Below are 27,042 nucleotides of genomic sequence, written 5' to 3'. Positions count from 1 at the left end.
GAGAGGAGCCCGAAGGGGAAAGAATGAGGCTGTGGTGAGAAGCAGAAAACTGCTCAGGGGTTTTTACCATGCCTTAATGCCAAACAAAACCATCCTGCCAAGTGCAGCAGGACCTGGATTCCATCAGGAGCTGTGCAGGGAAGGCCACAGGGCCTGGGGAAGGTGAAGGTAAAAAAGGCTTTCAAATTAAATAGACCCCGAGACTGTGCAACCAAGATGTTCCTGCACCTCTGAAGGATGAGAGGGAAGGGTTTATGGGGAAATAACTCTCCCGGTTTTCAGTCCTTCTCCATCTTTTTGCAATGAATGGGAGGGAAATAAAAGGAAGGGAAGGGTGGGGGGTGCCATAAGACAACGCGTTTGAACATTAATTATGGGAGAGCGGCCCTGCATTACCCTACAGAGAGAGCTGATCCATCCACGGTGTCGCTGACCCGGGCAGGGGGAACAGGAACAAAAATGAAAATTCATCACAGCCAAAGCTCTGCCCCCGAAGGAGAGAGGCAGGAGCAGCCTGGCCTGTGTCTGTCTGTCTGTCCGTCTGTCTGCTCCCCTCTGTCCTGATCTGGGTCTCTGCCTTTCTCCCTTTCCCTCCTCCATTGAAACCTTAATAGGAAACACATTTCCCTCTCTGTGGTGTTCCCACCAGAAACCTCAGACTGCCGGGCAAAGGTGACAACTCTGAGCAATTAAACCTGGGGAGGCGCCGGCCCTTTCCAGAGGCTTGGGCTGCATTTTTTCGCCTAAAGTAGCTATAGGTTGATCCTGCTCGTTCAGTGCTATTCATCACCCCACCCCCACCGCCCCAGCCACTCATTTGCAGCCCCTTTAGTCATAGAAAACCACGTTTCTGAATTCCCCAGCACTTCCCTGTCTGGCAGGGGGAAGCTAGGCTGGGCGTTGCACTCAGGATTGCTTTAAATAACCTGAAAAGGAGAGAGTGGTGCACAGGAGTTTCCCCACAGATATTCAAGAAAGAAATGCCAAAGCCAGAAACCATCTGATGAAAACATGAGTTACGTGGACAGAGTTGTTTCAATTCCTTCAGCAGCCAATCTCTCTAAATATTTCAGCCAACCCCTTTGGCTATTGGCAGCTTTCAGAGCCAGGGTGCCCTTGGGATCCCTCTGAACTCTTTACCTCCTCGTTCACCATCCATCCTGGTCTTTGGAAACATCCCCTGACTTGCAGCATCTGGTACCATCCATCCTCCCCTCCCTGGGAGCAGCTTTGTTTCCCAACACCTCCAGCCTCCGTGTCCTTGCTGCCTTGTGCAGCCTCTGCCTTTGTTTGCATTTGGGAAGGAAAGAAATCCACTGGAGCAGAGGGCAGAGGGCCAGCAGCATCCAGCACCTGCAATGGCTCTCAGTTCTGGCAGGGAACTGCCCAAACCTCAGCTCCCTCAGGAAAGAGAGACACTCTGTGAGTACTGAGGGGCAGCTGAGGTCATTTGGGATCATGTGGAGCAGAGGAACGTGGGACTGCAGGGCTCAGCCGCAAGATCCTGCTCAGCTGGTGCTGTAGTGCCTGCAAAGAGGCCTTCCTGCCCTGCTGAGGGGTCTGAGGATGCTCGGGGGCAGGATACCACTGAACTGAGGGGATCTGGAGAGCAGGAAGGGTCTATGGGCAGGATTGGTGCTGCTCCAGCCACACCACAGGACCCTCTGCCTTGTCAGGGATGTCTCTGACACAGCACAAGCTTCTCCAAGGAGCTGCAGGGAAGGTGAGCCCGGGAGACTCTGTGAGCACTCATAACCAGACAGCCAGGAAATGTGCATTTTGTGCTGGCTTCCCTCAGCTCCGAGGGTCTCCCCCTCCATTTCCAGGAGAGTTTGCAAGAGAAGCAGAGGGAAATGCTTAGAAAGGAACATTTCCATCACAGACTGCGCAGGACAGACGCTTCCAATGGGTTCTTTTTGAGCTGCTCCTGTGTGCACATAGGGCTGGGTGGAAAGGCCTCTCTGATCCAAGAGAGCTGCTCCCAAATCCCCCAGAGCACAGGAGATGCTGGAATCCCAGTGAGATCTGTGCAGCTGCTGGCCCCAAACCAAGCATGTGACACTCTAAAAATGTCCAGGTCCTGACAGTGCAATTCATGTGTTTTCTCCTGCCTGTTCCTCAAACAGGAAATTTCTCTATCACAGCCAGAGAGAGAGAATCTTCTTCCTTATCCTGGCACACAGTCTGTGCCTCAGGCATTTCTGGGATAGATTCTGTACCTGGATAAATGCACTGAATGACCTCACCATTTTAGATCAGTTGTCAGTGGGGGACATCAAGGCACTCAGTGAAGGAGACAAATATCTTTATTTTTTGCAAGTGCACAAACAGCAGCACGTGTGACCTGCAGCTACCAAGCTTTTAGGTGAATTTCACAGAAAATGGGTGCCTAATTAGCAGCAAAATTCGTTTTTTTCATGCCATTAACAGCATTTCCTACCTGCCCTCATGGTTCCCTGTGGCAGAGCGTGCCCAGACTGCACTAACTCCTTTTCTTTGCCCTGCAGGTAGCTCACTGCTGGTCTACAACACTCCATCCCACACAGACTCCTCACGTCTTGCCACCAAAGAAGGTCAGTGTTTTGCATGTAATTGTCTTGGGTTTGATTGGGTTAAAACTGGACCTTTTTAATAATATCCTTGGCATGAAAATGTTCTGCTCCGCTCTGCGTTCACAGCACGGTTAAAGAGGAATAATTCCCACTGTGCAGCCCCATCCAGGCTGCAAATGCCATCTCTGCTTGTCCCGACAGCGCCGTGGCACAAACTGTGTCACTGGCACACTGGTGTTTTGCTGAGCTGGTGGCACATTTCCTGTTCCTGATGTGACCAGTTTGGTATCTCACACAGGCAGGCCTGAGACACTGTTTCTCTCTGAGTTCACAGTTGAAAGGATAAAATCCTCTCACAATAAATTTCACTGCTGCAAAGGCCACTCAGGTATTCCAAACCCCTCCGTGGATCTGCAGCTCATTTCAGCCAGCAAGGGAGACCAAATGTATCTTTTTGACACCTTCATTCTGGAACAGTTTGGTTTTCTTTTCTGTTTCAAATAACCCATTTTTTGTTTATCTGGTAGAAATTCTGACCACATGGCTATAGCTTAGGAACCTTGAAGTTTAAAAGTCAATAACCCTCTTGGGGCTCCTTCAGACTTTGGAGCTGTTTGTGTGTCCTTCAGTCAGGTGTTCCTTGTTCTGATTTTTATTGACCAGCTGGACTCTCAGTCAGGATAAAGTTGTGAGCGTTGGTGTGATGGGTGTGATCCCAGAATCCCAGAATGGTTTGGGGTGGAAGGGACCTTAAGGATCCTCTTGTTCCAGCCCGAGGCCATGGGCAGGGACAGGATGAAGCACATCCCGTACCTACAACAGAGAAGAAGTTGAATTGATGAAGGCCAAATAGGGTGATAAAGAGCAAAAATCTGTTCCTGTGCTCTGTAACTCCTGTGTAGACTCTGTGACTCCGTGTGTAGGGACAGGAGCCCTAAATGGGGTTTTCCTTGCCCTCTGTGCTACTGCAGGAACATAGGGTTTGTTCCCTGTGCTCTGTTCAGCTCAGGTTCTGGGAAGGGTTGAAATCTCCTGCCTCCCCCAGTTGGACCCAGCCTGTCCCTGTGCCACTTCCCTCACTGTTACATGAACTGTGAGATGCACATACCTCTCTGCTCCTCAGGAGAATGTGGCTGCATGGACGGGCCACAAGTTTGGATTAAAAAGAACAGTGGGGAAAGGCAGAAGGTCTTTTATTGACACAGCTGGAGAGACAAAACCTCCCGTTCCACCGAGGGGCTGCAGCAAACAGACCCCACATGAAACAGCTCCTGCATGGAGGGTTTGGCTGCCTCCTGTCCTTGCTGCTTCTTTCTCCTTGCATTTCATCCCTTGGACCTGGACATGAGACCAGGGCTGCTCTTTCCAGCAGCTGCTTTTGTCCAGTGTGTAAATGCCCACTTGAGCTCCCTGGCACGCTGTTCTCTCCTGAGGCAGCACCAGCTGATAAAACAGGGACATTACAGGGACAAAACAGGGACATTACAGGGACAGAGCCACTCAGGCTTCGCTGTGACTGCTGCTTTGACATTAACAATCATCTATTTAAAGTTCATCCGAGCTGGGCTTGCTCCTATGTGAATAAGGCAGGGCACGTGCTCCTCCACAATTTCCCCTCACATCCAAACCTCAGCTCATTCTGTCTCAGGCCAAGAAGTTGCCAAAAATAAACCCAAGAAAAGTGTGATTTTTTTTTTTAATTTTTTTTCTTAAATTAAGGAGAAAATCTCTGCATAGAACTGCACTCCTCTGAATTTTTAAACACTTTGTGTCTCAGGCCTGGAGTCACTCAGGCTGAAAGAAATTTGAGGGGAAAGTGTCCCTCCCCTGCATTTTTAGTGGCCTCGAGAGTGTCTCTGCAGTGCAGCTGACAGAGCTCTGGGTTCACTGCTGTCAGCGTGGAGCCCTCAGCTTCACATGGAACTTTCATCACGTGTCAATAAAGGACCAAGCACGCCCAGGGGGCAGGCAAATAAAAATTAAGAACTACGTAGAAATGTTGAAATCCCATCTATTCCTCCCCCATTTCTTCCTATAAGGCATAAATTCCGTCATTTCTTCCACACTGGGTATTGGTGTAGCATAAACTGCTGCACTCAGCTGATTGAGGTTATTGCTGAGATAAGATGGCAGGAGAGGAGACAGGAGAACGTGACAGGCTGGCAGATAAGGAACTGGGGGAGCAGAATGAAGTGGCTCATCCAATAGCACAGCAGAAACTCGTGATGCTCATAAAACTGGACTTGGATTCCTCAGCCTGGTTTGTTGGGAAACAAGATTTGCCGTGTTTCCTTTTTAATGGGCTCACTTCAACATGATATTCTCGCTCCAAAAGATGATATTCTTTTGGAAAAGCAATTTCAGGTTAAAAATTATGATTTTTTACAGCTTTTTAACTTCTCAAAAAATTAAACATTTTTCTTCGAGTTAATGCATCTGGAATGTCCCAGTCCTGTAAATGTTTCTCCTCTCTACGCCTGTGAATAAAAACAGACGACTTTTTCTAACCTTCTGCCCTTGAGGATTCAAAAGCAGGTGATGAAATAGTGCCAAACATGCCAAAGATAGGAAAAAAATACCATTCTCTTCACTCCTCCTGTAATTTTTCTGCAAAACAAATGCAAAAAACCTGCTTGTGCGGGTTCCAGGGAGAGACAGGAGCTCTTTGCGTACATTTACGCTGTGCTTTACTCAGCATGTTCCATCCACGGCTGCAAAAAAAGAACCTACCCGGCAAAAAAAAAAAGTGCAGCTGCAGCACAGACAGCTGCAGATGTTCCAGATGCAGCACATGGCTCCGCTCCCTCCCCCAGGACGACGTCCCCAGGAGCACAGGGAGCCTGGCCCGTGTCCCACCGCCATCCCAGGGCTGGGGTTGGTGCCCTGGCTGCAGCTGCAGACTTGATTCCCTTTTTCCCTTCTGTTTTCTGCCTTCTCCCTCCCTGCAGTGCCAGCTCTGCGAACAGAAGGAGCTGCAGCTCTGCTTTAGGGGAGCCAAAGTGCAGATCTTTGCAGCAGAACTCTTGGGAATCCTTACAGCAGAGCCTGTAGGTCCCACAGCTGGGGCAGCTGAGTGCTGCTCTCACAGCAGACAGCGAGAACCCTGTCGTGTCCCTACCTGAGCTTCTCCCCTTCTCAGCTCACAAACACTTCAAGGGATGGGACTGAGTGTCACTGGGACAAATTGTCTTCGGCTGCCTCTGAGGAGTGAATTGCTCTAATGGAAATCACCAGTGGTTTTTGGCTGGGAGAGCAATTTTCTGGGAAATGAAAGGAGCCTGCTCTGATGGCTGAATGGAAAGAGCTGTGTCCCCCTCCCACTGCAGAGATGGTCTGGGTCATTTTCTGGGACTGTTTGGAGCAATGTGTGACCTGCTGTAGGTTCTGGAGACAGGGACAGGAATCTGAGCCCACAGGTCTGCCCCAATGCAGGGAGACCCCAGACTGCTCTCCTGCAGAATGCTGCCATTGAGCAGGTTTCCATGGGGAAATGGAAAGAATATTCACATCCAACAACATTGGGAGGCCAAAGGGCCACGTCCCCAAAGGGCTCTGAGCTCTCCAGCCTCACTCCAGCTCAGTTTTAAAGCTGAGCTCAGGTTTTAGTGGTTTGGGGTCTGTGTAAGTCGTGTGTTTAATACATGAGCAAAATGCTGTGCAGGAGCTGAACCCAGGGCAGAGCTGGGGGCAGATTCCTGGTGTGGATGTGGGAAGTTTTCCGTGTCCATGTAAGCTGCGGGAATGCCTAGGGTGGGATGTGTGGTGCTTTCCAACACGTGCTGATGCCAGGGAAGGGTGTTTGTGCAGGGAGGTGGCAGACGAGGTGAAGGGAGGCTCAGCACCACGTGTGAGAATTCACCAGAGGCGTTCCTGGTGCTGTTTGCCTCCAGATCATTTAGGATCTTGATCCAAAACCTGCATTCAGCACAGGTCTGTCCTCTGCACACGCCAGGCTCGGCCCAAGGCAACAGAGTCCCAGAATCCCAGGATCATGTAAATTGGAGCAGCCCTCCCAGACCATCCCAGTGCCCGATGCCCACCTCGTCCCCAGCCCAGAGCACTGAGTGCCACATCCAGGTGTTTCTTGGACACCTCCAGGGGTGGGGACTCCAAATCTCCCTGGGCAGCCCCTTCCAGTGTTTAGCAACCCTTTCCAGGGAGAAATTCCAACCTGAGTCTCCCCTGGCACAGCTTGAGGGCATTTCCTCTTGTCCTGTAGCTGTTCCTGGGAGAAATCCCAACCCCCACCTGGCTCCTGGCAGGGGGTTGCAGAGAGGGACAGGATCCTTCTTGAGCCTTCCAAATTTGGTTGAGAATAGTGACAAACCATCCCAAAGTCTCAGAAATCCAACCTGAACTCAAGCAGAGCACAGGAAAAAGGGATGTGGTACCTTTCACAGAGGGAAGAAATCTCTGTGTGAATGCATGAATAGGGATGGAGGGGGGGAATTCTACGGGTTTAGTCTGTGGCTGTCCCATGTTTATGTTCACATGATGGAAGTGGTTGTGTGAACATCGGGGATGTTTGTGTACAAGGTGTGTGTTTGTGTGTTTGGTGGGGCTGTTGGCAAATTTAGGAAGATAAATCAGTGAACCCTGAAATCCAGCGTGTGTTCCCAAGGGTTTGTACCAATGTTCATTGTGAGGCCCTAAGAAAGAGTTTCCTGGTGTTGGAGCATCAATAAAATCTCTCTCACACCAACTCCCTGGTACCTCACAAAACCTGAGTCTGTGCAGCTGCTTTCCTCACCATCAGGGCTGCAACCTCTATTCCCTTTAAACTGGTGGGAACTCCTCAAAACTCTTCTCTCCCACTTGTCAAACTGAGTGACGATTTGGGGAACAGGTTCGAATATTGGGGGACTGGGGAGAGAGGAGCAGAGACCGCAGGGAATGCGTGAGCACAGTTCCCGCAGGAGCACACTCTCAAAATCCTGCATAAAACCCTTCTCCTGAAAAGGCCATTTCTCAGATCTAAAAGGTTGTAGTGAAAAATATTGACCATGTTCAATAAACCCTCCTGTGAGTGTGTCAGTGCAGCCCCTTTTCACAGTGAGCGTTTTAAACTCTCCAGCTTCACTTGCGGCAGAGGAAAAGCAGCTGCAGCTTTGTGCCCTCCTAATTGTCTGTACTTGGTAAAACATTTCTCGATAATATTTGCGTGCCTGGTGATGAAATATCCCATTTTTAGCTCGGCAGCAGAAGAAGGGGAGGCTTTTTTAGGTCTCCTTTCATTTTGGCTGTGTGGCCAAGCAGGGATTTATGAGTTCAGGGGAGACAGTAGCCAGCACGCTCGGATTTTGCTTTTTATACTTTCTTTTTTTTTAATTGTTTTCCTTTGAAATTCCAGAGTTAGTGTTTTGTCTGCTTTCTCCCTGACCCTCTTCGGAGGCAGGCGTGTGTTTTTTCACCAGAAAAACTGGAAACAAAGAATCGTTGTCTTTAAGCTGTAGCAGGCAGGAAACCCAACTCACAAGGGATCACCCTGAGCCAGCGCTGTCCCAGAGTAGACTCCAGTTCTCTGAATTCAACCTGACAGCTTGTCTGGAGCACTTTCTAAGTAACCATTATCCTTCCTTTTCCCCCAGCAAAAGAGCCATTATTTTTCTGCCTGGGGTGCAGTGCAAGGAGTGTTATTGCTGGGGTGCCAGGCCCTCCCTCCCAGAGCCTTGGAAGTGCTTCGGCTGTTTCCTCAAACAAGAGTTAATTTGTTTCCTGATAATGGCTTGAAAGCTGTAAAACTGCCACGCTGTGCGTGTGCGTCTTCCCTTTTCTCTCCTGTGTGCGTGGCCTTTTTCTCCATGGATGTGAGGTTTGGGGTGTTTTCACTTCTGCATTTGTGCGTTTTCCAACAAGAGCCGCCTCCAAGCCTGCTGATGGTTTGGTTTTACACCCCGTGCTGGGGGTAACATCCACGCGGTGCTGTGGACACGTTCCTGCCCACGCCTGGGTGTGTTCGGGGTGGTTCTGTAGGTGTGCAGAGGATGTGCAGCTGTGTGGCTGTGCCTTGGCTGTGCCTGCAGCCCTGCGTGGCTCAGGAACATCTCTGCTGGCTGGAGAGCATCTGCTTTTCCAAGCTGGCTCTGGGAGGGATTCTCAGGACACATTCTTCAGCCGCTGTGCGCTGTGCATTGGGATTTCTGCTGCCGATATTAAAAAAAGCAACAACAAGGAAAAAAAATATTCTCATTGCTTCCTCCTTTTCTTCATAATGTGTCTTTGTGAGGCTCGCACGGGGCGAGGCAGACGTGGCTCAGGAAGTGCCAGCGCTGCACGGCTCGGGGATGTTTTTCCAGCCCCAGGCACGACTGGGGGCTGTCGCCTCTGCTCAGAGCAGGCAGGGAGCAAGTCTGAGTGGGGAGCAGAGCTCGGGGCTCTTGGCTGCCAGGAGCTCCTTCCCTGTGCCCGGGTCTGGCCAGGGACAGGGGCACAGGGCTCAAACCTGTCCTGAGCACGCCCTGCCTGGACCAGCTCATGGAAACCCCTCTGGAAACCACAGATCACAGAATCCCAGCACGGGCTGGGTTGGAAGGACCTTAAAGCCCATCCAGTCCCACCTCTGCTATGGGCAGGGACACCTTGCTCTAGCCCAGGTCACTCCAAGCCCTGTCCAGCCTGGCCTTGGACACTCCCAGGGACAGGAATACTGAATCCTGGTTCTGTTCCTGCACCATGATGAGCTCCAGATCCTGTCTGACTCTGAAAATCAGTGGGCTTCAGCCACAGGGCTTTAACCCATCACTGATTTAGAACAGGAGTTCAATCAGAAATGTGTGATCCCTCTGATCTGTACTTCTATAAAGGCAGCAGTTCAGAACCAGGCTCTCAGCTACTTTCAGACACTCCCCAAGCTAAATCTGTTCTTCACATCCATCTCTGCAGTAGATTTCTCACCTAAATCCAGCAGTCAGTCCCTTCTCACTTGGTTTGAGTTGACTTCAGGTCAAAACTCAGTGTTGTTCCAGGCCTGGATCTGGGATCTATAAAACAGGTTAACAGCAATGGTGAGATCAGAGGATCACAGAATCACTGAGGCTGGAAAGGCCTCTGAGATCATCGAGTCCAACAGTGCACCCAGGTGGATGCAAAAGATGGTTTGATAATATTTTTCAATTGTGAAATAATCAAATAGCCTGATCATGTAGAGTATAAGTAGTTTTGAAATCATTCTGCACTCAGTGAGCTGCTTCCTCTTAGTGAAGAGACTTAGAATCACTGATTTCCACCTGTGACCCCCGGAGCAGGGGTTCCTTAGCTCAAGGAAGAGCACATCGTGTCTTGAAGGAGAAAAGAGTGAGTTTGGTGCTTGAAGGACTGGGAAGTCTCATGTAACCATGGGAACAGTCCCGGTAACACTGGTCAGGAATGGCAAACAGCCCAACGTGTGGCACACGTGCTAATGAATTGTTTTAATTAGCAGAGATGGTGAGTTGAAAAGCAATTCCTTGCAGGATGAGTGATGCTGTGAGGTTTTGAGGCTCAGTGTGCTCAGTTGTGACACACGTGTCCCTGGAGCTGGGTAAATGTGATGGGAAGTTGCAGAGCCATTGGCAAAGGCCAGAGGAGTCCTCAGAGCCTGCCCTGCTCCGGGCCCTGTCCCACCATCCCTGCCCACACCTACAGACAGGCGAGAGCCCAGAGCCCTCCCAGCTTTGTGCTGAGAGGAGCTGGAGCTCCTCTCTGCTGACCCTGGGAGGTTTGCACTGTGTGTGAGGCACTCAGAAATGTCCTGGGTGGCTATGGGGCACTCAGAACGTGTCCATGGAACCAGGGAGGGACTTTTTGGGCTCCACAGCTTCAGTGTTTGGTGCCACCATTTAAACCAGTCCACTGAAGGTTTCCTGGAGGAGCTGGGGGTGTTTCTGGCTCCCTTGTCCCTGCAGAAGGCTGCAGTCTGGGTTTCTGCTCTCCAGCTGGCCTTGAACACGACCCCAGCTCCTCGATGGGATCTCCAGGAGGTGGAAGGAGGCAGTGGGAGGGCTGGACACACAGACCTTGATGACGTGCTTGGGTCGCAGCAGCAGAGGGGTTTGTCCCCGTGTTGGGACTTTTCCAAGGCACCAGGGGAGTGCCACACAGTCTCACATGGACAGGAAAGGCTGTGGGGTCCATGTCCTCCTCTCCCTCCCTCTCTATAAAATGGAGACCCCAAGGGACCACTTGGATTAGCCACAGGTCTGCATCCCTCAGGACACCTGGCTCTGCTTTCCCCATTTAGGGAAGCTAATTTAAATTCCAGCCACCAGGCCGGGATCCTTTCTTCCTCCTGAAGCAGGAGGACTCCTTGCAAACACCAGCCTGTGTTCTGCACGGAGAATGCATGGCCCAAAGCTGGAATGCAGGAGGAGCTGTTCTGGGATGACCTGTCTCACTTGGATTGGGAGCACGGGTATTTCCAGGCAGGAATTGGCCTTAGAGAACTCAGTGCAGCAGATCAGGAGAGGGGAAGGAGAAGGCTGCAGATCTGAAGTGGGCTATGAACTCCACAGGACTCTCCATGTACCTGACTCTCCTTTTCCTCTCTCCCTATAAAGCAGTTGCCACAAAATAGGCCCCTTGTGACACATCACAAGTCTCAATCCCTCAGGGCACCTGGGGCTGCCTTCCCCCGGTCTCCCTTCCTGGCTCTGTCTCCATGACTTAGGACAAGCCCCTTCCCATCCTGCAGCTGCCGAATTTCCTTGGAGGTATCAGCTCCAGAGACTCCTGGGCTTTCCATTCCTCCCCAGCCTTGTCTGTAGTGCCAGCATGGGTGGAATTCCAAGTAAGATTCCCCTATAGTGCCCATAAAGCATTTAGTCCATAAATGACCCCACCCTACTACATCCATCCTAGAAAAATAAAGGCCCAAAAAATGCAGATATTCCAGGCCCAAAGCTCGTTGTTCTCCTGGAAAGCATCACCAGGGCTGGTGGCACAAAGTGGTGCCTGACTCGGCCTGGCTGAGAGAGCCCCTCCGGAGGGAGCAAGATGAAGGGGCTGTCAGCACTTCCCAGCAGCTCAGGAAGCGCAGGCACTGTGAGCCCATTGTTCTGTGAAACCCCCCCTTGCCTCCCCTCTGTCCCAAACTCTCAGATTCATAAAACACCAGGGCTCTTTTCAAATATTTTGAACCTTTTAAAGCTTATCAGAGAGGGTTTGCTCCCTAATACATCATATCTCAAACCCAGACTCCCTAAAGCCTTGCTCACTGGGCTGCACTCCAGCTGAAAGGACTGACAAGGATTTGGGATCGTGGTGTGGGAATCCACCTGGGGATTTTCAGGCTGGTTTCCTGCAAAGGCAGTCTGTGTGTCTGTCCATCTGCCCCCAGCGATATCCATCAGTCTGTTCAGACTAAATATGCCCCAGAGGTGCTGGCAGGGGACAGGGGCTGTCTGGAGAGGTGGGCACAGAGGGTGGCAAGGTAGAAGCTGAGGGAGATTTGGGGTGAGAAAGTGGAGAGCAGGGCTAAAAGGGCACAGAGACCACTGCTGCAGCCTGCCCCACAGAGCCTGATCCTGGGAAAGGCAGCTACAGCCTGCAGAAAGTGCATTTATGCCTGAGAATAAATAAAATGCTATTTAACCTCCTTCCCAGGCGCGCTGTGAGTGCGAATGTTTGCAAAGCTGTGAGATCCTCGGTTGAAAGGTGCTGCGAAAGTGCAAAGCGTTATTAATATCCTTTACCTTCCTCCTAATAGACTGAGCATTCGTGCTGGGGAATTCCTGGACATAAACCAGACAGCTGCAGAGTGACAGTTCGTGAAAGCATCTATGATTTATTTGCTGCTCTTTAATTCCATTTTGTATTGAACACACATTTGTCATAGGGCTCTTGTTCCACGGGGCCTTTTAAGCCTAAATCAGACATGGGGACCTGATCCTTTCTGGGATAAATTTGCCCCCACTTCACTGTAGCCATTTGCTGATTTACACCGGGAGAGAACCCTGGTCCAAGTCTTAATTGAATTTCCATCCCATGGCAAGTTTTGGTGTAAAATCCAAACGGTTTTAATGACAGATAAGACTCTCCCTGTCACCGTCTGGCTGCAGTTCTGCAGGATCTCCTCGAGCCACTGGGCGTCAGGTCCTGGGAATGGTCCTGGTTTTGCAGGAACCCGAGTCTCTGGATGGGTTCCCTGGCTCTGCCTTTTCCATTTTGCTTTAAACACGTTCAGCTTTCGAGCCTGGGCCTGGAAGCCGGGAGGGCTGGTGTGGTTCTTTCACGTTGCAGGGATTTTTGTGAAATAAAAATAGCTTCCTGCCTTTGGATTTTTTTTTTTTTTTTTTTTTTTTTTTTGAGGAGGAGCGAAAGAGTTGGAAACTTGCAGTAGATGAGTGGTGTTTCAACAGCAGGGCCCACACTGCTGGTTATCATATTGAACCCTTCTTACCACGGCAAAGTCACACTCAGGGCTAAATCTCATCCTACAACACAAGGTTGCCCCTATAAATCCCACACTTTGCTGCATAATCCATATTTATAGAGGAAAAACTGAGGCAAAGGGGCTCAGCCAGCCTGGATTAAACCTGGGCTGAGTCACATTCACACCGTCCTTCCAAGCTGTCATTTTACATCCTAAACTCCAGGCTACAGGAAGCCCATTCACAGGGACCAGGCTTAGCTAAACTTCCCTGGAGAGCCAGGCCTTGATCCTGCACAAGCTGCCGTAGGGATCCAGTGCTGGTCAGCACATCCGACTGGAATGTGCCACTTTTTGGTGAAAACCCCTCTTTCTGGGGGGAGCAGGTTCCTCCTCTGGGACAAAGCTTCTCCCTCTGGAGGAGGAGGAGGAGGAGGAAGATCATCTCTCCAAGTCATGGCCCATTTATTTACTCAAAACATGCTGATGACTCTGGATCAAGCAGGCCCTTTGCAGCAGCTGATTCCCCTGAGTCGATGACCTGACCCCAAAAAGAATCAGAGAAAACTGAAAATTTTCAATGAGTTCCATGACTTTATGGGAAGGAAATTTCCCTCCATTTTGAAAAGGATTTTTCTGTTGGAAAAAGAATCTCTGCCCTTCTTTTAACGAGATCATCATATGGCATTTCCATTAGTGTCACTTAGGGCAGAACTGTTTATTGATGGAACAACCCAAAATGTACATCAGCATCTCAGCTGGTGGAAACCACTGAAGGGCCCTAATGGGATCCCCAATGGGGACAGGCATCCCAAATGGGGACAGGCATCCCAAATGGGGACAGGCATCCCAAATGGGGACAGGGATCCCGAATGGGGACAGGCATCCCAAATGGGGACAGGGATCCTGAATGGGGACAGGAATCCCGAATGGGGACAAGGATCCCAAATGGGGACAGGGATCCTGAATGGGGACAGGAATCTCGAATGGGGACAGGGATCCTGAATGGGGACAGGCATCCCAAATGGGGACAGGCATCCCAAATGGGGACAGGGATCCCGAATGGGGACAGGAATCCTGAATGGGGACAGGCATCCCAAATGGGGACAGGCATCCCAAATGGGGACAAGGATCCTGAATGGGGACAGGAATCCTGAATGGGGACAGGCATCCCAAATGGGGACAGGCATCCCAAATGGGGACAGGAATCCCGAATGGGGACAGGAATCCCAAATGGGGACAGGGATCCCGAATGGGGACAGGGATCCTGAATGGGGACAGGGATCCTGAATGGGGACAGGAATCCCAAATGGGGACAGGGATCCCGAATGGGGACAGGGATCCCGAATGGGGACAGGGATCCTGAATGGGGACAGGAATCCCAAATGGGACAGGAATCCTGAATGGGGACAGGGATCCTGAATGGGGACAGGGATCCTGAATGGGGACAGGAATCCCGAATGGGGACAGGAATCCCAAATGGGACAGGAATCCTGAATGGGGACAGGGATCCCGAATGGGACAGGGATCCTGAATGGGGACAGGGATCCCGAATGGGACAGGGATCCTGAATGGGGACAGGAATCCCAAATGGGGACAGGGATCCTGAATGGGGACAGGAATCCCAAATGGGGACAGGAATCCCTAATGGGGACAGGGATCCCTAATGGGGACAGGGATCCTGAATGGGGACAGGGATCCCCAATGGGGACAGGGATCCCGAATGGGGACAGGAATCCCAAATGGGGACAGGCATCCTGAATGGGGACAGGGATCCTGAATGGGGACAGGAATCCCAAATGGGGACAGGGATCCCGAATGGAACAGGGATCCTGAGTGGGGCAGGGATCCCCAATGGGGACAGGGATCCCGAATGGGGATAAGGATCCCAAATGGGGACAGGGATCCTGAATGGGGACAGGAATCCCAAATGGGACAGGGATCCTGAATGGGGACAGGAATCCCAAATGGGACAGGGATCCCGAATGGGACAGGGCTCCCTGATGGGGAATGGAGCTCTCTTCTGGGACAGGGCTCCCTGCTGGGACAGTGTGCATGAGGCTGTCACCTCCCTCTTCCCGAGCTGTCCCATCCCACCCTTTGTCCCAGCTGGAACCACCGGGGTTTGTTTTCCAGTCCGATCTATTTGCAGTGGGGTTTGTGGTTTCTGTAAGAAGGGAAAAAAACAAACAAGTCAAATAAAAATAAAACCAGGCTGATGACATGAGCTCTGCTTTCCCCCTTCCCCTCTCTGCCCTCCTCCCTGGCTCCCCCACCCTCCCCTCTCCCGTCTCTCTGTGGTTTCCTTTCCGTGCCAATAACTGCAGGGCTGTAATTCCAAAGCCTCAGCAGCTTTCCCAGCGCCGCAGGAATGTGCCAGGGCCTGGGGTGGATCCACAGCCCCACAGGCAGGAGGTGCTGGGCAGAGGGGCACTTGGGATGGCCCTGGAGGATGCTTTTTTCTGTCTCCTTGAAAGAGCCTCCTTATAGTGACCTCAAATCCTCGGGTTTAAAATCCTCATTGAATTCCTGTGCAGTAATAACAGGGTTCATCTCATCCTCCTCCTCTGCCTGTGCTCCTCTGAATCCTGGGATAAGAGAAGGGGGTCTCCTTCTGGCTGGGATGGGTCACACTGGATTCCACTGAGTGCCATGGCAGGACTTGGTCAGAACGTGTCAGGTCAAATCCCTGTCCCATTTGGGATTCCTGTCCCCATTAGGGATCCCTGTCCCATTCAGCATTCCTGTCCCCATTCAGGATCCCTGTCCCATTCAGGATTCCTGTCCCCATTCAGGATGCCTGTCCCCATTCGGGATCCCTGTCCCATTCAGGATTCCTGTCCCCATTTGGGATCCCTGTCCCATTCAGGATCCCTGTTCCATTCAGGATCCCTGTCCCCATTCAGGATCCCTGTCCCCATTAGGATTGAGAATTGCCCCAAGAGCCCCATTGCTGCATTTCCACCCCTATTTCCACCCTCTGTGAGGGGCCAGGGGAGCACTGGAGATGTGGGAGAGGAAAAAACACAGCCCTACAGAATCCAAGCCCGCTGGGACCACGAAGCAAAGCCAGATCCTTGCAAAGTTTTGTCTAGGAAAAGTTCATGTCAAGCCCTCTGTGCCCGTTGTCTTTTGTCACTAGAGCCCTCCTGTGAGGCAGGCAGGAGAGCAGGATGGGGCAGCAATGGGAATTCTGGCCTCTCCAAGTAAGGTGTCCCAATGGGAATCACAAACTGTGCAGTGGAAGGTTGAAATGAGACTCGGGCCCAGCTGGCCTGTGCTGGGAGTGTCAGAAGGGCAGAAACTTTGGGGACAGGTATGAGGTAGAACTGGGGACAGATAAGAATCAGAATGATGTTTTGGACACAGTAATACTTGTAGGGTTTGATAAGGGGCCAGGAGCAAATCCTCTGCACAGACTCCCTGGTAACCACGGGCCTGTCCCCTGCTGGGATGGTTTTAGGGACAGATCTGGACAGGTCGGGCACATTCGGAGAGTTTCTGACAACTTTCCAGAAAGGCAAAGACCAGCAGGCAGATGAGGCCCCTGTGCTCGAGCCCTGCTCAGCCCAGTTCTTGTCCTTACTGGGTTTAGAGTGCCTGGGATTCCCGGCAGTGGGGTGACATCGCAGATAGTTCCCTGTTCCTAAAATCCGTGCTGCAGCTGGCACAGCCTGGTGGCCCTGAGCCACTGTCCCCAGTGCCACCGCTGGGGCTTCTGCCTGAGCACAGTGGGCACATTTAGCCCTCAGCCAGGTCCTCCTGGTGTAAATCAACGTGGCAGCACCTCTGAGGCCCCTCCCTTTGCTCTGCAGCTTCCTGAGCTGTGCTCGCCCCAAAGGTGAGAATTCTTCTTTGAGTCACGGTTTTCTGTCTTCAGAAATGACACAGAGAGGAGGAACAGATCTTCCTGTTGAAGGGATTGATACAAATCACCACAATATTTTCAAATAAATATTTGATAAACCCCAATATTTTTTTTGCCTAAAAATGAATTTGTATTTGCAAAAAATGTGGAAAAAGCTCCAACATGGAAGGAGGTACATTTAATAATCCAATTTTCTGTTCACAACGAACTAGAATGGAAGTTCAGTTGGAGTAAAAGACAGAAAATTAATGAAGTAGCTACATAATATTTTCCTTGACTCATTGCCTATTTAGGAAATTATAAATATCTATACAATGTTTTCCTTCTTGGTGTATTTTCATTTTACAGTGAAAACTTAAATTTCTAGGGACATCTCTTAATTTTATAGTGCAATCCCCAAAATATCAGCTTGTAGGCTGAGCAAACCTCTCCCTGGCAGTCGCTGTGATTCCTGTAGGATGTATTTTGTACTCTGTACCTGTTCTCTGCCCCTGTAAACCCCTTCTCTCTTCCCAGGCCCTCCTGTTGCGGGGACACAAAATGTGAATAAGACAACGGAGCAGCAGCGGCCCCAGCCAGGTGAGCGTGGATTCTTGGATTGGGAGCAGCTGGGGGAACTCATGAGGGAATTAATGTGTGGAGTTAACGTGTGGAGCAGCCCCTGGCAGGGGACAGGACATGGCCTGAGCTGTGCCAGCAGCTCTTCCCAACAGGCTCCGTTTGGCTGCTCTGCCCCGCTGCACTCCTTTTTCCCACGTTTGATGTTTTCTGGTCACCACACAGTGCAGGGCATGTCCGAGGAGGTCCCAGACTGTAAAAGCAGGCAGGTCTGAGAGCAGTGCCAGAAGCCGTGCCTGTGCCATTTGGGATCCCAGAAATACTTGGTGGTTGCCTGCTAAAGGAACATCCCTGTGCCAGGATCTGCAGTGTCCCCATGAGCTGAGCCCCCTGGGGCATCCCAGCGTGTCCCTTCCCACTGGAAGTGTCTCCAGACATCCCAGCAGGGTTTCCCCGGCCACAGAGGAGCAGAGGAGGGAAGCAGCCCCACAGGGCAGAGCAGGGGGTGTTTCCTGCTGCCTTCCCAGGGCCTTGCAAAGGCCAAGCCCACCTTCCCTGGCGGCACAGCTGCTTTCCATCCCCGTCCTCTGTTCCAGGGCTTGGTTCTCTTGGCACCGGTTCAATCCACGAGCAAACGCTGCAGATCCAAAGCACCACAACCAGAGAGAGGCAAAGGAGAAGGGTAGAGATTAGGTCTGAGGAGGCCCCACAAAAAGGGAAGGAATTCATTCCTAATAAATGCTTTGTGGGGTTTTCAAGAACCACTCAGCCTCGGTGGAGCCAGCAACAAACTCCTGTTACTCTCATCTCTCTAATGCTGTGTTTGCTTCACAAAGAGAGACTCGGGTGAATATTTCCTGCCCTCCCAGGGCAGCAAGCTCAGCTGCTAGCAAGTGAATCTGAGAATCTCATCTGCTCTCCTTTTTATTTAGCCCTTTTTTATGAGGAGAAATACATTTGCTCCTGCTGTGTGGCTGTTCTCCTATCCCACACTCCTTTTTTCCACGTTTGATATTTTCTGGTTGCCACACAGTGCAGGGTATGTCCAAGACTGTGAAAGCAGGCAGGTCTGAGAGCAGTGCCAGAAGCCGTGCCTGTGCCATTTGGGATCCCAGAAATACTTGGTGGTTGCTTGCTAAGAAGGAAAGAAGGAACACTTCCAGGCCCTGGGAGAAGGGGCAGAAAGAGTAAAGAAAGAAAATGAAAATTTGGTTTCTAGAACAAACACAATGACCTGGAGTTTCTTGTTGATGAAGCATCCTTTAAATTTTGTCGGGTGATTTTTTAAAAATTTATTTATATTTTAGATCCGTACCAAATTCTGGGGCCCACCAGCAGCCGTCTTGCCAATCCAGGTGAGTTCATTTTACATTTCAGACCCCCGTTATCAAAGAGGTGAATTTCCCTTCGGAGCTGCTGCTCCAGCCTGCACTGGAGGAGCAGCTGCTGTCCCTGCACCCATGGGGTGGCCTGTGAGAGCCCCTGGCCTCGGTAGCTGTGACCTCACAAGGGCTTTTGCCAAAATCCTTACAGAAAAGTGAGGAAAGTGGTACAACATCACCTCTGTCGGGACAAAATAACCATCCTGGATGTTCTGCCCCAAACCCAGCACTCCCTAAGAAGAGTTTTGTAGCAGACTTAAGTGCTGGTCTCCCAGATTTGCAGCACAGGTTAATTTTTCACTGCCTGCTGTGGGTTACATGAAAAAAGGCACAAAACATCTCTGAAAGGTGCAGTGTAGCTGTCCCTAGCACATCATCTGCAGTAAATAATCCTGATTTTAGGGAGTAAGGCCTGGAGTAAATCCTTCTCGAACTAACCAACAGTGAACACATGGGATGCCTGTAAGGAAACATCCTCCTAAGGCTCTTAACTTACTCTTAACTACCTGTACAACTACACCGAGTAAAACCAGGAATCATCTGGGGAACAAATCATCCCGTGTAACTCAGCTCACCCGCTGGAGAGAGACCTGGAGGTATCCAAAACAATCTCCATGGCAAACAGTGAGCAGTGGAGGGGTGAAGTACACTGTGCTGCCCAGTCAGTGAGAATTCTGCAGAGCAGTGTCCTCACTGAAAGCCCTGTTTATGAACAGCCCGAGCGTTTTAAGGCCAAAGGCAACCATTATGAAATCTAACGTGACCTCAGGCGCGGGCCCAGAACAAAGGGCTGAGTAACTTGTTTGCTGGGAACAGTTTATCCACTCCTAGGGCCGCCTTTCCAAGGCCTGAAGGAGCAGTTCCCAGTCGAGATCGAGATAGTCCTTCTGTTTCCTGCCTTTGTGTGTGCCCCGGAGCAGGAAACCCCGAGTCATTTCCTCTCCCCTTGGCTCGTGTCTGCAGGGAGCGGGCAGATCCAGCTGTGGCAGTTCCTGCTGGAGCTGCTCTCGGACAGCTCCAACGCCAGCTGCATCACGTGGGAGGGCACCAACGGCGAGTTCAAGATGACGGACCCTGACGAGGTGGCGCGGCGCTGGGGCGAGAGGAAAAGCAAACCCAACATGAATTACGACAAGCTGAGCCGGGCACTGCGATACTACTACGACAAGAACATTATGACCAAGGTGCATGGCAAGAGGTATGCCTACAAATTTGACTTTCACGGCATCGCCCAGGCCCTGCAGCCCCATCCCACCGAGTCCTCCATGTACAAGTACCCGTCGGATCTGTCCTACATGCCATCCTACCACGCCCACCAGCAGAAGGTGAACTTTGTGCCCCCACACCCCTCTTCCATGCCTGTCACATCATCCAGCTTCTTTGGAGCAGCCTCCCCCTATTGGACCTCCCCTGCAGGAAGCATTTACCCCAACCCCAACGTGCCCCGCCACCCCAACGCCCATGTCACACCACACTTGGGCAGCTATTACTAAATGCTTTCATCTGCCAGTGGCCTTGAGCAGTCTGGTCGGACTTTTTCTTTACTCCTGGGATTTTTATGGTTTTTGGGGGGACCCTTAATGGATGATTGTGGCCTTTCTGGGGAAGAATTAAAACTGGATATTGGTTATTCCTGGACCAAACCTTTTACTTTTGTAACTTTGCCTCTTGTGTCTTGAACTGAGAGATGGAAGCTCCTGTGGGCCAGTACTCTGCATTTTCTTTGGGGTTTAAGGCTTGTGTCCTCTGTAGGAAGTGACAATGAAGATGGTTCACCATTCCCTGGAATGATTATTAGCTTTTGGATGAGAGGAATTTTTAAGGATTCAAAGGCTTTTGACAAGGCATAGATCCAGCAGTGGGTCGTAGGAAAAGATAACCACAATGGGGTTTTTCTCACTGGCCATTTGACCATTCAGTGGAGGACGCTGGGCTGCAGGGGACCACAACTGGAATCTTAGCTCTAAGGCAGAGGAGGATTCTCACCCAACTGGAAATTAAATATATATATATTCATATATATATATGTACGTGTATATTTTAAGAAGTAAAGGGCATTGAAGGAACTTTTCTAGAGTACAACTTCATCCGACTGTGTCTGAACTCAGAAAGCAGCAGAAAGCAGAACAAAGCGTAAGGCAAAGTCCAGCACAGACATTCCTTGGAAGCAGAAGTGAAGTGAATAAACGACAGCAGGTCCCTGGCTCTGCCCGAGCCGCGGGGCTCTGGAAGCACCGATTCGCGAACGCTGTGCGTTTGTCAGCCCGTCAAACCAAGGGTCAACAAACCAGAAGGCAAATTACTGTATAAATTATGCAGAGTTATTTTTCCCTATATCTCACAGTTTTAAAAGAAAGAGTAAATAAAACGAGTTGACCTCGGTCACAAATGCAGGTTTGTTTTTTTCTACCAGCTCGGTTGTTTTTGTTTATTTTTTTAATGTAATTTGTACATCTTTTCAATCTGTACATTTGGGCTGTAGCTTTGTACGTTTTGCTAAAAAAAAAAAATAAAAAATAAGACATGAGTAATGTATCTGTTGGAGATAGGCTTGGTCCTGCAACTGGATCCATGACTGACCCCCAAAGTGGCCAGAAACCTTCCAGATTGCCCTGGGTTTGTCTAGAGGAGAGGATTTTCTGTATTAGTCTGTTGTAGCTGTCTGCAAATTAACTCCACTTACTCCCATGTTTGCATTGAGGCTGATTGAAAACAGGCCCAGCATCTCAAGGCAACCATTGCAATATTCTGTGATCGCTTTTCACCCAAATCCTGAACTTTGGGAAGACCTTAACCACTTCATAGATAAAAAACGACAAAATACTTCTCTTTTTGATGGCTTCTGCTGGGGGGTTCTGTGGAAATCCGACCCCTTTCAGAATTCTCAGCCATCCCCAGCTCTGCACGTGTGAATGTGACGCTGCACAAGTGGCGGTTTGGTGCCGTAAACAGAGGGTAAACCACAAGCGTTTGGGGTTTGGAACAGATGTCTGGGGGGCGAGATTTCCATGTACAACCCATTAGCTGGCTTGTATTAAGTGGCAGCCAATTAACAGGATCACAACTATCTAGTCTAGACCAACCCCTGGGACTCTGTGGGGGCGGGATTTGGTCCATGTGCGTCCCATTGCAGGAGGGGAGGCTGAAACCAGAGTGTTGGAGTCTGCTCAGAACATTAAACACAAGCACTGATGCCATTATTTAACAAAGTGGGAAGAGAAGATCAGGCTAATCCAGTCGAGTCTTAGTGCTTTCGGGGTGTTTTTAAGTAACATTTCTGCAATAATCGCAAAATTTAAGTATGGAGAAACTACCCATGGAAATGGGGCTTTTGCTACTATATATATGCAATGTACTTTTTGGATATTAAAATATATATAATTTTGCAAGCTATCTTGGTGGGTTGTTTTTTTTAAAATGTATTAATGTTACAATGAAATAGTTGTATGAAGAAGATGATGTAAAAAAAAGTGACAAAATAAATGGTGGTTTTCTTCTCTAAGGCATCACATTGTCCCACTCTCTCCCTCCCCTCCCACACCTGCATGAACTTGAAATTGAATTTAGCTAAAAAGGGAAAGAAAGCAGCTCCACAGTAGTGGCAACCCATCCTGGCCACTGCAGTATCCACCCACTTGGTCCAGAAAGTTGTTGCCAGAGTTGGTCAGACCTGATTTGGTTGTTGGAGGGATAAAAACCCAGGCTCTGGCTTTTGTCCGTGGAGAGAGAGAGAGAAAGTGGAAGAGCAGCCAGAGCTCAGGAGCTGAAGTGTTGAGGTGGCTCTTGGGGTGCCCCAGGGCCCTCAGGAATGCCAGTGTGTGCCCAGCCTGCTCCTGTTTCACACCTATCCCCAAAGCCCGGGGAGAGCCAGTGCTCCTCAGCATTCCTGAGGTGGAGGCTGCAAAAACAAGCACTGCCAAGGAATCTTCTGATTGTGGGTAAAGGTCAGGCCGAGGCACTTCCTGCAGCTTTGCACGGTGGTCCTGAGAGATATCTGGAGCCCCTCCAGACCTGATAAAGCCTTGGGAAGGCAGGGCTGCACGAGCACAGCACTTCCTTCCTGCACACAAGCTTTTGTTGCTGAGCGCCAGGACAAGGCTTGATCGGCTCGGGAAAAGGGCCACTTCCAGCACCCCAGAGCTGCTCCCTCTGTGGATTCCACTGGAGCTGCTCAATTTAGTCACAAGAGCGAGTGGTTTGTTGCTTATCTCCGTTGTTTTCCACTGCAGCAGCAGTGAGGTTAATTCTGACTGGGCAACATCAGTGGAAATATCAAGCGTTTTATTTGAATACCGTGTCCTGCCCACCTGCCAGTAATAGGAAAATCAGAAGATGAGATTGCACAAAAGCGTCTAAAGGCAGAATCTGAAGGCTATCAGACTGTAAAGATGTCCCTGATAGCAAAATTTGGCCAGCAGGAACCCTGGGGGGGAAAAAAGACGTTTGAAAATAACCAACAATTTGAGAAGCATCTGATTCTGGCTGTGCAGTGTGTTAAAGGAGCCCTCCTGAAAAGGGAGGTGATCAGCAGCATCCCAGCTCAGGTCCTCTCTGCCTCCTTTCATCCTTCCCTTCAGGGTACTCGCTGGCATTAATCTTTTCTAGTATCCACTAATATTTAGCTTCAGATATTAATTTTTTCTAGTATTTGCTAACATTTAGCTTTAGACAGATTTTGCCTCCCACTCCCAGCATTCCCATGGAATCCAGAGACCTTAGGGCAAGGAGATCTCACCCCAGAGTGCCCGACAGCCTCACACTGCTGGGACACTTCCCAGGCACCTTTTAGAGCATCTTCATAAGATCTTAACAGTTTACATCCCTCAGGTAGAGAAAGAGCAGTGAGGCAGGGATTGGAGTAGAGATTTGTACCCCTCAACATCAGCCTGGCTTTGCCATGTTGGCAGTGCCAGGGGTGGGACCAGGGGGATCTCCCCTCCCAGCCCAGGTTTCTGGGGCACACTGGGACACAACAAACAAAGAATTTGACAGCCCTAATGCTCCTTTCTGCTTTTCCCAGGAGAACAAAGCAGATGGAATTCAAGTATTTCAGGCTTAAAGCAGAAAGTTCACCAGACAGATGGCTGGGATCACATGGCTGGGAGCTGGGAGTCAACAGGGGCAGCAGAAAACCTTCTCTGCATCGAGGTTCAGGACTCCGAGCTCCCCAGGAAACCCAGCTCCTATTGCAATCAGGGTGAATTCAGCTGCTGATTTCCAGGGATCTGGTATTTCCCCTGGATTTCTGTTCCACCAGCCTCAAACTCTGAGTGGGATCTGGCTCAAACATGCCAAGCTGGAATTAACCCTCCATTCCTCTGTCTACAAATAGAGGGTGCAGCCGGTACCTTGAGTCGAGTCAGCAATGGCTTTACAGGCTCAGTGCTCTGGCTGCCTTGGCTGGATCTCTGTGCTGGTTTTCTCTGTTTGAGCTGGTCCTGCCTCTGCGTGTGTGAATTCCTCCTGCTCAGTTACAGCCAGCAGGTTTAGAACCTGCCTTGGACTGGATTTTGTAGCAGCCTTTGTATCCTCACTGCTGGGAGTCCAGAGGATGGAGCTCCCAGCTTAAGCACTTGTTAGATGCTCTAAACTGAGGGATGACAAATCCTTCCAGAGCCAGGCACCTGAGATCACTCCTGTCCAGAACCCCTGGATGCCAGAACCCACCCCCTGCACACACTGTGCCTTCCTGCTTTATATACCTAAAAATTGTATTTTAGCCCTGAGGATGGACTTCCAAACAAGTGTAGGTTTCTAACAGAGTACTGTGGCAAAGGAAAACGATTTCCCTGTGCCAAGACCTTTCCTGAGTAAAGACAAAGCCAGATTTCTCATACTCGTGCCCAACAAGTGCACTCCAGCCCAAATGAGACATTAATTATGGGGGAAATGTGCCATAACTTCTGCTGAGGTAAATATTTAACGTGGGGCTGGCCTTGCCCAGCGATATTTCATGCACATTAATGGCAGTAGATGCCTGGGCCTGAAGCTTTGTGCTCAAAGGAGGATGAACCCAGCTGCTGTTTCCCACCTCTGTGTCACAAGGAAAGAGCCATCAGTCTGTAAATGCTGGATGAAAGCAGCCAGCTTCACTTCATTATCCTATTACAATAATAGAGTTTTTACAGGCTGCTTTGCTGTGCTGATCCAGTATTTTTAATAAGTTCTGTGAAATTAGTTGGTGAGACTTCAGCCTCCTGCCTACCAAAGTCTGTTCTCCACATCAAACCGAGCGTGGCTGCATTTGGTGTTAATTAGAGCTGCAGTCCAGAGGCGTGTCAGGGGCTGGCATTTATAAATCCGCTTCAAAGATCTTATTTGTATATTTTTGCACAATACCCAGCATAACATATACATGACAATTTTCATCTGTGAAATCAGAACTCACTGCAAATAAAGCTCAGACCTTTCTGTCGTATCAGAAAAGAACTGGGATCCTCTGACTAAGGTCATGTGGAGAAGGACAACACGAAGTTTAGCTTGTGTGTTATGATTTTTCCCACTACAGAGGTAGAAATCCCTGCACATGAAGGGATTCTTCTATTATTTCAGATTCTTCTGTTATATCAGAATAGAATTAGAGATCCTTGGCAATAATCAGCTCTTCAGGCTCCAAGAGCAGCAAACAGAGCCTGATACCAAAGCCGCTGAGTGTGAAGACCAAAGGCAGAGCAGTTTTGAGGCCATGACAGCAGTCACCCCATCAGCCCTGCATCCTGCATCGCGGTAGCTGCCCCCAGGATCTGCCCTGTGCCCGCAGGGGATGGCACAGCTGGGTTTGCAGCTGAGCAGCCACCCCGACCCGGATAAATAACTGCAGCAGGAGGGGCTTTGGGCAGCGCAGGTTCCCAAGGGGAACCTAACCAGGGGCAGGTACAAGGGCATTCAGTCCTGGACTTCTGATTTGAAGTTGCGGTGGTGAAGGAGGATGAGGAGCCAGGGGCTCTGGCAGTTTGGTGCGATTTCACCCCCAGAGCTGGCTCCTTCCTTTCCAGGAACTGCTGCAAACTTGTTATTTGCTTTGGCTTTTCCTGAAGTTTCTGTCTCCTGGAGCTGTAAAGTCCAGTGCTGGATGCACCTCCCCTCCCTGCTGCTGCACGTGCCATGCTCAGGCCAGCAGAGTCTCCTCCTGCAGCCCTGCTGGCAGCTCGGGCTGGGCATGGACCTCTCCAGCCCTTGGGAGCACAGGGTCGGTGTCAGTATATATATATATACATGTTATATATTTATACATGTTACATATATACACTTGCCACACCCCTGGCAGTGTCCACGGCCAGGCCGGACGGGCCTTGGAGCAGCCTGGGACAGTGGGAGGTGTCCCTGCCCATGGCAGGGAGTGGGACTGGATGGGCTTTAATGTCCCTTCCAACCTAAAAGTGATTCCATATCGCTTTATGTATATTTCATAGAACAGTATATATATACATATGGATTTGATATAATTGTGTATATATATATATACATATTTGATATAATAGTGTGCTGTAGTGTTAAGGTAAAACAGATTAAGAGGGGGGGATTTAAAAACTTCCCTTAATGCCCCATTTCTGGATCCTCAAGGCTGAGCAGGAGCTGAGCAGCTCCCCAAAATCCTCAGCCAGCACATTCCAAGCTCTGCAGACCCAGGGGTACCGGCATCCCAACCTTGCTGTGGGAATTGGGGGAGCAGCATCCTTCTCCATGAGGGATAGAGGGGAGCAGGGGGTGGAAGGAGATGAGCTTTAAGGTCCCTTCCAACCCAAACCATCCTGGGATTCTGGGCCGGTTCCATAGCGGTGTGTGCGGAGCTCCAGGCACAGCAGCACCACCGGATCTGGGCTTCCAGAACCATCCCAAGGGATGTGATGGCTCTCTGGCTCTGCCACAGTGACAGTGACTCCTTGGGGGGGGTTGGCTCCCTGCTGCACCAGGAGCACTTCCAGAGCATGGGGGAGCTTCATCTGAACAGGAACCGTGGGCACTGCTGCCAAACTAACCCAGGGCAAGGACTCGGGGCCTTCCCGAGGTGATCTGTGGTAGAATCATGGATTCAGTGAGATTGGAAAAGCCCTCTGAGGTCGTGGAATCCAAGCATTAATCCAGCCCTGCTGTGCTGTTGGGTTTTAACAGCTGGGGAAACTGAGGCACAAAGCAGGGAGCAGTGTCTGGTGTGGCGTCACAGAGCAGAGTTCCCTGTGGAATATGGGTCTCTCCTGACCCAACCTCGCCGTTCCCGACCCCTCCGCTCCACTTTAGATGCAGCATCAGCCGATGTTTACAGCCCCAGCGCACCACTCACACACCACCTCCGAATTCACTGCCGAGAATTCCCTACACTTCTGTGAAGGGGCTAAA

At 50.4% G+C, this 27,042-nt stretch overlaps 1 protein-coding gene across 3 annotated transcripts in view; it reads left to right on the top strand.

Annotated features, from left to right (window-relative positions):
- Positions 1 to 22,207, top strand: part of FLI1 (Fli-1 proto-oncogene, ETS transcription factor) — an 85,318-nt gene extending 63,111 nt beyond the window's left edge. For all 3 annotated transcript variants that reach the window (XM_032133771.1, XM_032133770.1, XM_032133772.1), the window contains 4 exons: positions 2,508 to 2,573; positions 17,282 to 17,344; positions 18,631 to 18,678; positions 19,669 to 22,207. In XM_032133771.1, coding sequence (XP_031989662.1) covers positions 2,508 to 2,573; positions 17,282 to 17,344; positions 18,631 to 18,678; positions 19,669 to 20,198 — 707 coding nt within the window. In that variant the 3' untranslated portion in view covers positions 20,199 to 22,207. The remainder of the gene's footprint in view (positions 1 to 2,507; positions 2,574 to 17,281; positions 17,345 to 18,630; positions 18,679 to 19,668) is intronic.
- The last annotated feature ends 4,835 nt before the right edge of the window (positions 22,208 to 27,042 follow it).

The sequence above is a fragment of the Corvus moneduloides genome, chromosome 25 (assembly GCF_009650955.1).
Source record: "Corvus moneduloides isolate bCorMon1 chromosome 25, bCorMon1.pri, whole genome shotgun sequence".
NCBI lineage: Eukaryota > Metazoa > Chordata > Aves > Passeriformes > Corvidae > Corvus > Corvus moneduloides.
The sequence above is the reverse complement of the archived record's forward strand: the minus strand, read 5'-3'. Positions and strand labels throughout refer to the sequence as shown.